The 13584-nt window shown below is 38.3% G+C and overlaps 3 protein-coding genes across 4 annotated transcripts in view; 1 reads left to right on the top strand and 2 right to left on the bottom strand.

Annotated features, from left to right (window-relative positions):
• Positions 1 to 3467: 3467 nt before the first annotated feature.
• On the bottom strand, positions 3468 to 10738 carry LOC138016628 (cysteine-rich hydrophobic domain-containing protein 2-like). The gene is made up of 6 exons (XM_068863822.1): positions 10536 to 10738; positions 10324 to 10378; positions 8833 to 8988; positions 7521 to 7577; positions 6836 to 6895; positions 3468 to 5741 (listed from the first exon to the last, which is right to left on the bottom strand). Exons 1-6 carry the CDS (start codon positions 10661 to 10663, stop codon positions 5691 to 5693), a joined length of 507 nt encoding a protein of 168 aa, XP_068719923.1. The 5' UTR covers positions 10664 to 10738; the 3' UTR covers positions 3468 to 5690.
• Positions 10739 to 10813: 75 nt separating this feature from the next.
• LOC138016626 (spermatogenesis-associated protein 4-like) overlaps positions 10814 to 13584 on the top strand; it is a 35727-nt gene continuing 32956 nt past the window's right edge. Inside the window, exon 1 of one of the 2 annotated variants that reach the window (XM_068863817.1) lies at positions 10814 to 10873. In XM_068863817.1, coding sequence (XP_068719918.1) covers positions 10843 to 10873 — 31 coding nt within the window. In that variant the 5' untranslated portion in view covers positions 10814 to 10842. The remainder of the gene's footprint in view (positions 10874 to 13584) is intronic. The other variant, XM_068863818.1, reaches the window with a different exon arrangement.
• Positions 11818 to 13584, bottom strand: part of LOC138016627 (melanopsin-like) — a 2283-nt gene continuing 516 nt past the window's right edge. Inside the window, exon 2 of the mRNA XM_068863821.1 lies at positions 11818 to 13584. This exon is cut by the window's right edge and continues 277 nt beyond it. Coding sequence (XP_068719922.1) covers positions 12891 to 13584 — 694 coding nt within the window. The 3' untranslated portion in view covers positions 11818 to 12890.

The raw sequence follows: 13584 nt of genomic DNA, 5'->3' as shown, positions 1-13584 counted from the left end.
AAGCAGAAAGTTGTTGAATTCTTTTGGGTAAACGTTCCCCAAAAACAGCGTTATGACGTCATTAGTCAAGAAATGTCACGTGACACAGACAACTACGAGTGAAATGCATAATTAAAATGAAAAGGTGTCAATAAGTGTCAATTGGCATTTATGGCGGTGTAAGGGTTAAGGCGTAATGCCTTGTTTTAAAACACTTGAAGTTCAGACATCAGGGTAACATTTCCCTGATCTGTACGGGTCCGCAAATGATCCCAGGACCGCAAATGATCCCAGAACCGCAAATGATCCCCAAACTGTACCGCAAATGATACCAGGACCGCAAATGATCCCCAAACTGTACTGCAAATGATCCCGGAACGCAAATGATCCCCGTTTTGGACCGCAAATGATCCCGAAAAAAAAGGGAGGAATGGCATGGAGGGTGGAATGGTCTGGATTGAGAATTAATGAGAAGAGCGCTTATTTTTATTAAAATCACTTTAAATCATGCATGGCTAGCAACAGGTTTCTGCCTCATTATAGTTTAAATTTGCCACATTTGATTATCGGATACAATCATCAAAAACTAACTTGGACGCAATTCAAAACCGATTGTGACCAGGGGCCTTTTTCTCGACAAGTCCCGATGACTTTTAGCATGTTGTTTTGAGATAACTAAAAGCGGATTGTGAAACACTTAAACCCTCTCCCTTCTTGAGATAAACAGGGAATTGTGACCTGCAATGCTCCACCGCTCTTAAATACACCTTGTGTGTAGCACTCGAATTGCCTTCCACATCTGGCAAAAATCTCTTCTGTTATTCTGTTATCCCCAGCTAGCCATTGCTCAGGAATTAAAGCAAAAATACTGCGAAGGAAAAATAACAGAAGAGATTTGTCCCAGATGTGGAAGGCTATTCGAGTGCTACACACAAGGTGTATTTAAGAGCGGTGGAGCATTGCAGGTCTACGCAAATGATAGCGTTTTCTGTAATAGTTGTTTAATGGACGACTTTTAGTCAAGGACATGGGAAAAAACAAAACTGCAGTATTGCATGTTGAACCAACGCTTATAGGCTAAAACATTGCGTTCTAGTTATTAATGTTACGATTGTTGCAAGCCGGGCCCGGGTGGCGTCCTTTTCGCCTCGTCAAAGAGATCAGTGGGCCGTTTCTCGAAAGTCCCTAAACTTTTCACATGTCGCAATACCCTGTTTATCTCAAGAAGGGAGAGGGTTTAAGTGTTTCACAATCCGCTTTTAGTTATCTCGAAAAAACATGCTAAAAGTCATCGGGACTTGTCGAGAAACAGGCCCCTGGTCATAATCGGTTTTGAATTGTGTCCAAGTTAGTTTTTGATGATTGTATCCGATAATCAAATGTAGCAAATTTAAACTATCATGAGGCAGAAACCTGTTGCTAGCCATGCATGACTTAAAGTGATTTTAATAAAAATAAGCGCTCTTCTCATTAATTCTGAATCCAGATCATTCCACCATGCCATTCCTCCCTTTTTTTTCGGGATCATTTGCGGTCCAAAACGGGGATCATTTGCGTTCCGGGATCATTTGCGGTACAATTTGGGGATCATTTGAGGTCCTGGTATCATTTGCGGTACAGTTTGGGGATCGTTTGCGGTTCTGGGATCATTTGCGGTCCTGGGATCATTTGCGGACCCGTACAGATCTCCCCAATGATATCCTCATAGTTAAAAAGTGGCAAGTTAACAATGTCAAAAAAAGATAATTCTAGGGCAAAGAGGGAGACACGACTTAATGCATCTCAATAGGCCTAGTCTATCACTAATTTTACTTCGAAAATAATAATAATAATTATTATTATTATGGTCAGTCAATGAAAATGTTTGTTGATCACAAATTATTATGTACTTATTGACTGAGCGAGAGCGACCTAAACTCAGTCAATAACCATTTTATCATATGGGTTCTTTACACTATTCATGAGCACTCAGAATATGAAGATTGGACAAAACAAGTAACAAAAATTTGCACAGAAAATTTATCTAATATGTTGTTTGCGTTTATTTTTCTGGCTATAAATAACTTGGATTTTAAAAAGCAAAGAAACCCTCTAAAATTGCATCGCGCTGAGCAGTATGTGTTCCTGGTAGGGCCGTACGGCTTTTTCCGGCCCTGCAGGGGCCCATTTCTCGAAAGTCCCAAAAACGTTTCGGGCCCGAAAAGCCATTTGTGAAACAGCTAACAACTTATTTTGGAAAGCCGATCTTTTAACATGTTTTTAAGACAGCTAAAAGAAACATGTCTGTGAAGTTTGACGAACTAAATGCTCTCCGTTCTTGAGTTACAAAGGGAATTCTGACACCCGAAAATGGCCCGTAAAGTTTCGGGACTTTTGAGAAACGCCCCCCTGCTCGCGCTAATGCGTACGGCCCTCATACGGGCATTTTCGCAATAGTTATACAATGAAAGCGCGCGCAGGGCCTTACGGGCCATATGATAAACGCAAATGCGTACGTGTATAGAGTGGTTTTCAATTGAGTGTAGAAAGAAATTAGCGAATTACTTTGGTTTTGCATCTACTTCACTCTGTGATTGGTTCAAAGTTCTCTGGCCACTTTTTCAACCAATCAGAAGTGAAAGCAAAACCAATCGTGGCTCACGCGTGCACGTTTTCCCGCGCTTTGTGTCGGCTACGTGTAATTACTTCGGGTTTTGATTGGTTTACTGGATTGTCTCCGTCCTTTTTGATTGGTTAAAGTAATTACTATGGTTTTGGTTTTACGACACTCATTTGAAAACCGCTCTAGAGCGGTTTTCAATTGAGTGTCGAAAGTAATTAGATAATTACTTTGGTCTATGATTACTTCACTCAGTGATTGGTTCAAAGTTTCAACCAATCAGAAGTGAAACCAAAACCAATCGAGGCTCGCGCGTGCACATTTTCCCGCGCTTTGTGTCGGCTACGTGTAATTGCTTCGAGTTTTGATTGGTTTACTGGATTGCGTCCGACCTTTTTGATTGGCCAAAGTAATTACTTTGGTTTTGGTTTTACGATGCTCAATGGAAAACTGCTCTAAGAATCAACATAATCAAGAGGGATATCACCAGGAGAAATAAGAATTTACCCAACTTTACTCAGACAAGGGCGACTTCCAATAAGTAGAAATTTAGATTTCATGCTAAGAGTAAGCCTGATAATTCAAAGACATTTACATATGAGTTCAAGGTTGGCATTAATCTTGTTTTCCAAGTCCAAAAATGTAGAAGTGTCTCATCAGCATATCAAGTGACATGACAAAATTGCAGAACTTCTTCTAGATCTAGAAGATCATTCATGTAAATTATGAAGAGGACTAGGCCAAATTTTACCCTTGATGCAACAAATCATCTTGAAAAAATAAAGTAAAGTAGTTACAATATTTAGGATACAATATTTATTAGTTAACATTTCCTAAAGTGGGATTTACAGTGACAAATTTAGGCACAAGAATATTGATGCCAACCAAGTAACATTTTCAAATCACTTTATTAAACCCAAGACACAACATTACAGGCCACAGACCATAACCTTGAATCAAACATTCCACAATTGAGACACTAAATTCAATGAATTCTTAAAATTACTTTAAAGCATAGTCAAGTTTAGTTTTCTGTTATTATGTGGTGCCTGCACCAAAGTGTGTAACACGTGCCTGCACGTGGAAAAAAAAAGTAACTGAAATAATGTAATTAGACAGGATTTTTTTTCAGAATGTTGTTTCTTTCAATACCTCAAAACTTAAATTACCACTGACACTAGCAGATCAATTTTAAGTGTATAGAGGGGAAAAAATAAAAAGCAAAAAAATTAAATAAAGAAATTTCCTTGAAAGGACAATAATATTACAGAAGGATTTGTTCACAGAAGGAGGAGACATTTGGTAACGAAATTGCTCAAACAGAATCAAATAAAATTTCTAACCTGAAACAATGAGTTCAAAATTACAAAAGGTACAAACTGGTATTAACAGGAAGAATGCTTGACATTATTATTAACTAAACCAAAATACATAAATAAATTTTAAAACTGTGTTACCTTTATCAAACAATTATTATTACTATAATACAATTGATCACAATGTTATTTCCTATGCACAAAGAGCTTTTTTATTTCTGTTCCTCGATCTTCAGAAACGGCCAAAGTAGAAGAATTTAACCTTATTTCAATGGCTCAAATACTAACTACAACTACAGAAACTTCACAGAACTATTTAGCCCTGAATTTATTCCCTAAAAAAGGCAAAGACATGGGGAAGGATTCAAACTTACTGAGGGAATGGCTGTGAGGGAATCAGAAGTTATACCCTGGACTACCTCTGATCACTACTCTGCCATCACCTTGCTTCTGGTAATGTTTACCTTAAGATAGAATGTTAAAACAGCAGGTACAAAAGTTGGACCGGATCAACTCGGATTGCACACCTCGGATCGAGCGCAAAACGGTTTTGTACGCCAGAACTATTCGACATTTGCCCCAAGGTTAGCTTAAAGATTAGGTCTAGGGTGATTTCTCGAGGCCTTATCTTTTTTTTTTTATGTCGATCCAAGGTGAGCAATCCGAGTTGATCTGGTCCAACTTTTGTACCTGCCTGTATGAAAATGTTCCCAATGCTTAAAAGACAGTGTCCAAATCTTGTCAATACTATGTACTGTATTCTGATTATCAATAATGGGCTGAAACTATTCTACAACAAGGCTTGTGCAATGGACCTTTCATTAAACACCAACAAATTACCCCTCCTGCCTCGAATTGCACTGCAGTTCCAGCCCAACACAAAAAATATTAAAATGGTAGATTATCTCCCTTACAGCATCACATTTTGTACATGTACATGTTACTTTTCACCACAAATATTACAATGAAAGTTTCCGTACACACAAGATCAAAGAATGCTGAGACCTCAAATTTTTTTACTCAGTATTCATAAACCAGAAGAAATTTGGAAATATTTGAAAGCCCACTAACTCATTAAATTTTTCGCTACCGGTATTTAATACACTGAAACAATATTACTTTATCACGAAATTCAGCCCACTGAACTTTACAAACACATATATTAAATCAAACATTTATCAAGAAGGTAAGAAGACAATGTCAACAATCTACATTGTAAGTGAAAATGCAGTCACTAGTATAGTCAAGCTGTCAAAAGGATGGAAATCTCATAAAAGTTTTCTTTTCACAAAATGAGAGATGAAAGTAACTGTTTGTCAAATGGGCTTAATTTCAATAGTGGAAGATACCCGATATCTTGTACAGAACACCTGGCTTGCTTATTCATTTTGATATAAAAATAAAACTCATTTAAAATTCAAATGCATACATGTACTAATAATTATCAAATCAGAATTTGAAAGTGACATAAGGAATGCAAAGGGACCAGAGGATTTTAGTAGACGCATAATAAACTCAAAAAGATTAGCCAACTCTGACCAAAGCTACATAAATATGTCTGTGAAAATCAATCAAGGAAACTTTGTTGACTGTATGAAAGTTCTCAAATTTCAAAACACTACATGTACATGAGTGTGACTTCCTCATCAAAATAATTATGCAGGATTTGCTACAGTCAATACTGTGTATATCTCACATTTTCCAGCTGTGTATCTTACAGGTGTTCTCTTTTCAATACAAATTATCTTCAGAAATATACAATAAGAAATTTCTATACACATTCTTCACATCCTGCATCAGTCTGGTCGTAAAATCTGCTCTTTTGGTAAAAACTCTACAAGCAGAACCTGTCAAAAATATAAGAGTTTCACTTTCTTTCAAGCTTACATGTACATACAGTGTAGCACAGCAAAAGTGCTCCACCAATACTTTGTAATTTCTAACAATGGAAGGTTTTTTTACGCCAAGGGAAAAACAATGTACACAGAGAAACATGTCTCACAGGAGAGTGGAGAAGCAACAAGTTTACATGACACTGATTACACAGCCTGCAATGCATATTTAAAAAATAATAATATCATTTATCCTGTTAATAATTCCCTTGTTGCCCTTTGTCCTTTACCCTTTGGGGTGCAGGGATGGCACAGTGGTGAGAGCACTCGCCTCCCACCAATGTGGCCCGGACTCGGCTTCATATGTGGGTTGACTTTGTTGGTTCTCTACTCTGCACCAAGAGGTTTTCTCCGGGTACTCCGGTTTCCCCTCTCCTCAAAAACCAACATTTGATTTGATTTGCATTAACTTGTTAATTTCAATTTGCAGTGTCCCCGATTAGTGCTCTACAGCGCTAGAAGATTAGACACTTAAATAAAGTTTCTTTCCTTTCCTTTCCTTTCCTTTCTTCATTCTCATTGATAACCAAAGGATTTTAAAAACATTTGATTGTACAATTCATTAATGGCAGCTTACGTCATTATCAAGCAAAGTAATATTGAGGGAAATTAGTACCTTTCTGTACATAATAATAAGAAATGCGATATATGATTAACAGAATGTAGCAAAATCTGAGATCACACTTTGTAAAATAAATGTACCCCTGGTACAAATATATACTAATTTCCTACCTAAGTTACATAATTTGCTTTATAATGACCAAAGATGCAATCAAAATGTTGTTTTTAACTGTTAAATTTACAATCAAAAGCAATTTTATCCAAACTCTCTTTTACATTTTCTCATTGGTTTGTGCAATTTCCTTTTGTTATTTGTTTCCTCTGGGCTCCCTTGCCATTTGATAAAATATTGTACAATCATTTGATTATTACAATGTATAATGACTAATGAAGAACTCAACTGAACTGAGAGCATCGTGGAAGGAAACTGGGAGTAATGGTTAATTTTTCACTGAACTTCTAAACAAAACAAAGCAATGAATACTCACATATTCCATCATGTTGCTTGAATTGCATCTTTGTTTGTTTAACCGCCAGTGTAGCCCGAGCTGGAGAAAAAACAAAGTGTAAAGCCTGGGTCTGCATTATTTTACAGTGTATGCAAAAGTCATGTACTTTTGCTGCTATGATCACATAAATAAGACAAGTTTTCATTTATGATAACAAAGCCAGTGCATGAGATGCACTTTCTGGCAAATCAGCTGTCCTCCTTACTGTATAGTGTAGTTTGAGGGATCAAATATTACAAAAAGTTGCGTCTGTCACATTCAGCAGCTTGTGAGCTGTGACTTTAAATTTTTCTTTCTCTACATCAAGATTGAAATCAAGATTGAACAAAATTACCTTTCTCTTGCAAATTTACCAATCTTGTCCCCAGAGTGCTCTATTCGTTTGGTCAGCACCAAGAACACAGACTCTGGCCAGAGCCAATTTGTGCGTAGCTGCAGTGAAGGTCCATTTTTGTAACTATTGGCTACAACTATTGTTCCCAATTTTTGGAGTTTGCATAGAAGAGTCAGGAATCTGTGGTTCACGGGTTTCCTGCTTTGGCACTGGCCAGACTCTGGGGATGGGATTGGCAGTTTACTTACAACTACAAAGATGTCCAATACTCTACCTACTGTGGAATACAGTTGGTTGCTGTTCTTGGTAATCCCAAGACAATTTACATACCTTATGATATAGATGGCAGTTTTCAGCATCTAATACCTTGTTAATTGAATGTCTTGTCTGAAAAAACAGAGGCAAAATCAAGATTCTAAAAGATAATGTTCCTTCCTGGGTGGTTTAAGTAAAATTCTTGAACCCATTGACCCCTGGGAGTGAGACTAAACAGATTTTACTCTATCTAACACCAGATGATTTTACTCATCACGTGGGGGTATCCTAGGGAGTTTGAGGTGTCAGCAGGTTATTAAGTTTACCGACGTTATTTGGGAATTTCCTGTTCTCTCTTTTTGCAATTTAATTGGCCTTTCCTATGCTACTGTGTAGTGGGAGGCACGGTGGCCTCATGGTTAGTGCGCTCGACTCCAGATCCAGTGGTCCGGGTTCGGGTCCCAGCCGGGGACGTTGTGTTGTGTTCTTGGGCAAGACACTTTACTCTCACTGTGCCTATCTCCACCCAGGTGTATAAATGGGTACTAGCGAATTTAATGCTGGGGGTAACCCTGGGATGGACTGGCATCCCATCCAGGGGAGAGTAGAAATACTCCTAGTCGCTTCATGCTACAGAAACCGGAGATCTGCGCTGGCCTGATGGGCCTTCTAGGCTTTTTAATTTTTTTTTTATGCTACAGTATATTATTTCAGTTGAATCAGATCTCGTCAAACAACACCTTCATTGATTCTTGAATCCCAAGTTCCCTAAATTATTATTTTGCTTCAATATCTTTTTCAATTTTCGTCTGATCTGTGTAGCTTTGATCTTTATTACCCATAAAAAGACCACTAAAGAGCAAGGGTGTGGGCAGAATTTACAGCTGAAATTGCTCTCATTTACTGGGTTTGCTAAGCACACATTTCAGAGTAAGCTGATCTTTCCCTTATTTCTGGGTACTCAAAGGAAAAAGAGCACATTCTACAAGACTTATTTTAAAAGATCCCCTTTAATGGTCCCACAAAATGTCTTGCATCACTGGTGCCAAATCCATCAAAACCAACCAAAAAGATTAGGAGGAGAAACTGATCAATATCACTTATTTGGCTTCTTTTTTTTTTCATCTCAAGAACTAGACCATAAAATTATACAGGATGCTTCCACTTATAATAGATACAGACCTCATTCTTCAGTTAGCAACAAACAAGGAGGAATTTCTTACCCATTCTCAAGACAAAATGCAAAACTTTTATGTTAATTGAAAGAGCCTAATGAGAGAGTGACTCTGGTCAAAATACATTTACTATAATAAGCCTTTGATGAACTGATTTCTGCAAAAGTACTTTTTTGCATAGTTTTAACTGGTGTTCCCCTAAGATTACTTACTCTTTTATTGAGACAAACAACAGGCCACATGGACATGCCAAGAGTGCAGCAACAACAGATACAGCCACAGAGTAACCACCGCACATTAACAGGCATCGTTTTACTGAGTACCCTGTTGACTCGTGTAACAGTCGCTTTGTACTCCTCAGGGGCAACCTACAAAACATCGGATGACACAGCCAACCCATTATTGCATTCACCACCCTAGGGAGCATTTTATTAGGACTATTCTTATTGTTCACAATCCAGTTTGGGATTACCAAAGTAACTGGACAACACAACATATCTGTTGCAGGTCATTTTGTTCCTTACAGTGTAGGTTAATTTGCAACCAAACTAGGTCATTTTGTTTCAATCAAGATCAACTTCTTTCAACCTACAGGGTACATGTAGGTCAATTTGGGGCAGGTGCAAAACACAGGTCACAGGTCATTGTTTTATCAATACATACAGTATCCTAAACATTTATTAAAGCTAACCTTAATCCTAACTAGACCTAAACAAAAGTCTTTAGGCCTAATGTTAGCATTTGTAAACAGTTAGGTTTGTTTCTGTATTTGGTAAAACAATGACCGGTGACCTGTGTTTTGTACATGTACATGTACCTGCCCCAATATGACCTAGGTTGAAACAAAATGAGCTAGCTTGGTTGCAATTTAACCTAAGGAAAAAAATGACCTGCAACAGATACATTAGTAAGGCCACAGACAATGGCTGAGATGGCCTGTGATCTGCAGAAACATAAGCGCATTTTTCATTGAATTGAAAGATGACTTTCAACTGAAATACAATAGTATTATACCAAACAAACACAAAGCTTTGATAATATTGAGCAATTCTTAACTATGATCTATTTCTTGTCCGATCCGATCCGGCTTTTACGAACGGCCCTATAAACCGTAGGCCCCCTCTCACAACCCTTCAATGTTCATAAAATCTGTGGGACGTTAAAGATCCCACACACTAGTCGAAAAGCGTAGGGCATGTAGTTCCCGGTGTTGTGGTCTGGCCTTTCCTTCAGCAGTGCGGTCGGCTTGTCGTAATCTTCTGAAAGGACTACTGATCGATGAGACCAAATTAACAGCAAAACAGTCTAAACAGACAGTAGTCAAATTGAAGGAGTCCAAGTGCTGAAACTGGTAAACTAAACTGTTTCTATCAAAATCATTTTTAAAAAGACGGGACGAAACGTAAAATTGCCGCCTTCGTACAAACATATAGCGGATATAACCCATGGAAAAGTAAAGAAATAAATAAATGAAACGATTATTGCTGTTCAGATAACGTTTAACGTTGCTCCGTACGTAATTGACTGTTTTTAATTAAATGCGAAGCAAAAACTGGTGGTCTTCGAATCCCCAAAACTTCCATAAACGGGGCATCTTAAAAGGTAAATCATCGGTACAGAAAATATTTAAACAAATCAATACATCAATCGCATCAATCTTTTGAGAAACTGTATAGTCACACATGTGCTGGAACAAAGCTTACCTTAGCACTTAGTCCTTGCTGAAATTCTACATCAAATTTGCTATTAAGACCGAACCTAAAAACCGCAGGATTAGGCAAAAAGAAATAACGATAAGTTCTTGATGTTGTTAGAGATAAAGTGATAAATTTTGAGGATCGAAAGTGGCTTGTAAAACACACAAAAACCAATAGAACTTCGTTTGAGGGCTCTGCAAAGCACAAACAAAACTCACACAGTCATGTGTCCAACACCGCGGATAACCACAGATTCTGGGGTCACTTGAACATGTTCGCTAGAAGCACGCGACCCTTGCTCGTCTTCTTGAAGATTTTCATCAAAAATAGCGTCAAAATTCGCCATTCACAGTACTTTTTTGGCAGAAATTTTACGTGAATTATAATCGGAAGTGAAGAGATATTTACTATGGCCCGAAAAGGCTACTGGGAACTTACCAGTCTCTCTCTCTATCTCTCTCTCTCCTCTCTCACGCACTCTCTCACACTCTTGCTCTCTCTCTTCACAACACGTACGGATTACAGATGTGGGGTTTGCAGGAACAAGCGGAAACAGGTGGGTCCTTGTTTTGTTCAAATGGTAAATAAAAACTCTCGATGTCAAATTTATTACGAGAGGTTTGTACGTAGATTAAACCACAGGGGAGGCAAATGGACATTTTAGTTCGTAAATTCAAGGTTGTTGAAGTTCTTGAAAAATTTTCGGTCAAACTAAAATCAATTATTTATTTCATCTCAAATCAAAACAAGAATTTCCTGGAATTTTTGACTAATTGTGAACAACTGGGGTCTATTTTCTGAGGCTTCAGCAAAGATTTGAGGTGCATCTATATTCATGATAGGGCTAGCTTGCGTGGCAGGCACGAGGGGAAGGAGCTGAGGGAATTAGTCCCTTCCTTCTCCTTGCTCCGGTTACTCAGGCAAGAAAGGGCATGAGAGGTGTAAGGAATGTATAACAACGAAAGTCCTTCACCTAATATCAAGTTATGGACTCTTGATAGACTTGATAGCAAAGAGTACAATAGGTGTGCTAAAAAACATTCGGAGGGAAACTACATTTGTAAGAAATGAGTTTTTATGAACAAAATGAAATCAAGTGAAGATATGATCGTCGCAGTTGTGAACGCAATATTAGCAATTGCGTAGAGACGCCTAAAACTGAATGCAGGACCCTGTTGAAGTCCTGAATTCTTCAGGCTTCTCTGCTACAGTTGCGTTCGTAAGTGCGAGGATCATAGCTTTACTTGAAATGAGTTTTAAGTAACTACAGTAGTGTCGTTCTTTTTGAGACAGCTAGAGCTTTGGGACCAGACGGGACTCACACGCTCCAACTTGTAAAATTAGGTTTTGTCAATAAAAAACGTGAATTTAGCCTGATTTCCGGTTCGCGTTACAATTGCAGTGCACTTCCAGTGTCATGCCCATTTATGAACTCCTGCTGCTCATTAGTATGGACCGCTACCCACCAAAACAACATGGCGGACGTTTAATGAGATGGATCGCGCTGAATTTTTTTTTTTTAGTTACTTAAATTTCTTCTTGTTTCCAATATTCCATTGTCCATGGAAGTAAATTCTTAATAAAATGAATTCCTCAGTTCTCCCTGTTGTGACCAACCTCGTTCCAGGGTCTCCGTTGTTGTGTTGTAAGTAAGCAACAAACAAAAATCTAAAACTTGTCGTAAATTAGGAGTCCATCCATTACCTCCTGCGTAAATATATTCCTTCTTTCGTTTTAAATACTGATTGAAACCTTGCTCTCATTAGGGGTGATATGTTCAAACCAATTTTTTTTTCTTTACTTTCTTAACCCTCGAAACTTCTGGCAATATTTTCGATTCCTGTATGTGAATGAAGTTACTTATAATCATTTGAAAAAAGAAGACGTCGCTTTTACTTTTTGCAACAATGAAAATTTGTTGCGCAAGAAGGTGGCAGTACGCGCAACAAACCAGCTCAACTTGCAACGCAGCATTGTTGCGCGACAAGTTGCACGAAAAATGTTGCCCGTATTACTGGTCCTTATTACTTCTATTTTCTTTTCAAATATCCCCTTTCCTGTTGCCAAGTAACAAAAATATTGTAAAGAGTTTTGAAGCAAGCAACCGGGGACAATATTCGGTGTACGTTGGATCAACTGGCTTGATCTGATCGGCGTATTTTGAGCAAGAGCCGATGCAACGTTGATTTCATTTAGTAATGTACTATACTAACTTTAGTTTCGCAATATTAAAAAAGTTATTTTATATTTCGCTCAACCAAGCGAGGTTAAAATTGCTTTTTTGGCATTAAAACAAGAGAATATGTTATTGCACCGCTATTATGTAAAAGGTTTTCTTGTTTTGAGATAAATAAATTTCTATCATTTCGAAGTTAAGCATACAGTTTAGAACTGTATTAATAAGTGCGTTCGTTCACTAATGAGAAAAGGCTGGATTTGCGTATATTTGTGCCACAAGGCTAACGGGTCACTTAATTTACCGATTATATTTGCCCTGAAATCCTCCGATGTGGTTCCTTGACCATTAACTTTTTATTCCGGTCAATGAGAAAAGAGGAATGGAAATAAACGAGTTAACAATGTTGAATGTAGGAGACAACAGGATATAGTCTGTCTGCTTCCTTTTTCCATTTGATGTACCACAGGGGAATAAGCGTCGTGGTTACAATTGGGATGAACGCGCAACCGACTCCGACGACGTTTGGAACTTGCGCTGTATACGTGAAAAAACTTTCGATCACGTACGGTGACCACGTGACCAAAAACACGGTTATGGCGAGCTGAAGGCGGCAGTGGGCTTTTTCTTCATCGCTTTCTTCGTCTCCGCTCTCTATTTTCACCAGTTTAGCCTTGTCGCAGGAGATTTTCTCCTCTGATTCGTTTCCGAAGAAATTATATATCAACAGCGATACGGGAATCAGGAATATGCAAGACGTGACCAGAGTAAAACTCAAACCGGATGGTGGCCAGTCGACCTCACAAAAGGCCTTTCTGCTGATAAAAACGTACTTGCTCCACAACAAAGACAGCGAGTAGGAAAGAGTTGTGTGTGCGATGATATAGCCCAGAGGAATAGACTGTCGAGGAGGGGAATTTCCTAGACCCCTTTGAGCCTCGGTCATTCGGAAGTACTGCTCAGTTGTGATAGTTACAAGCGTTGAAATCGACACAATAATGTAAATTACATTTGTGAGTCCGTAGCTCCGACACCAATGTTCTTCAAAATACCATCTTCCAGAGGTACTCACAGAGATCAACAGCGGCAAA

This window comes from Montipora capricornis, chromosome 9 (assembly GCF_036669925.1).
Source record: "Montipora capricornis isolate CH-2021 chromosome 9, ASM3666992v2, whole genome shotgun sequence".
In the NCBI taxonomy this organism is placed as follows: domain Eukaryota; kingdom Metazoa; phylum Cnidaria; class Anthozoa; order Scleractinia; family Acroporidae; genus Montipora; species Montipora capricornis.
The sequence above is the reverse complement of the archived record's forward strand: the minus strand, read 5'-3'. Positions and strand labels throughout refer to the sequence as shown.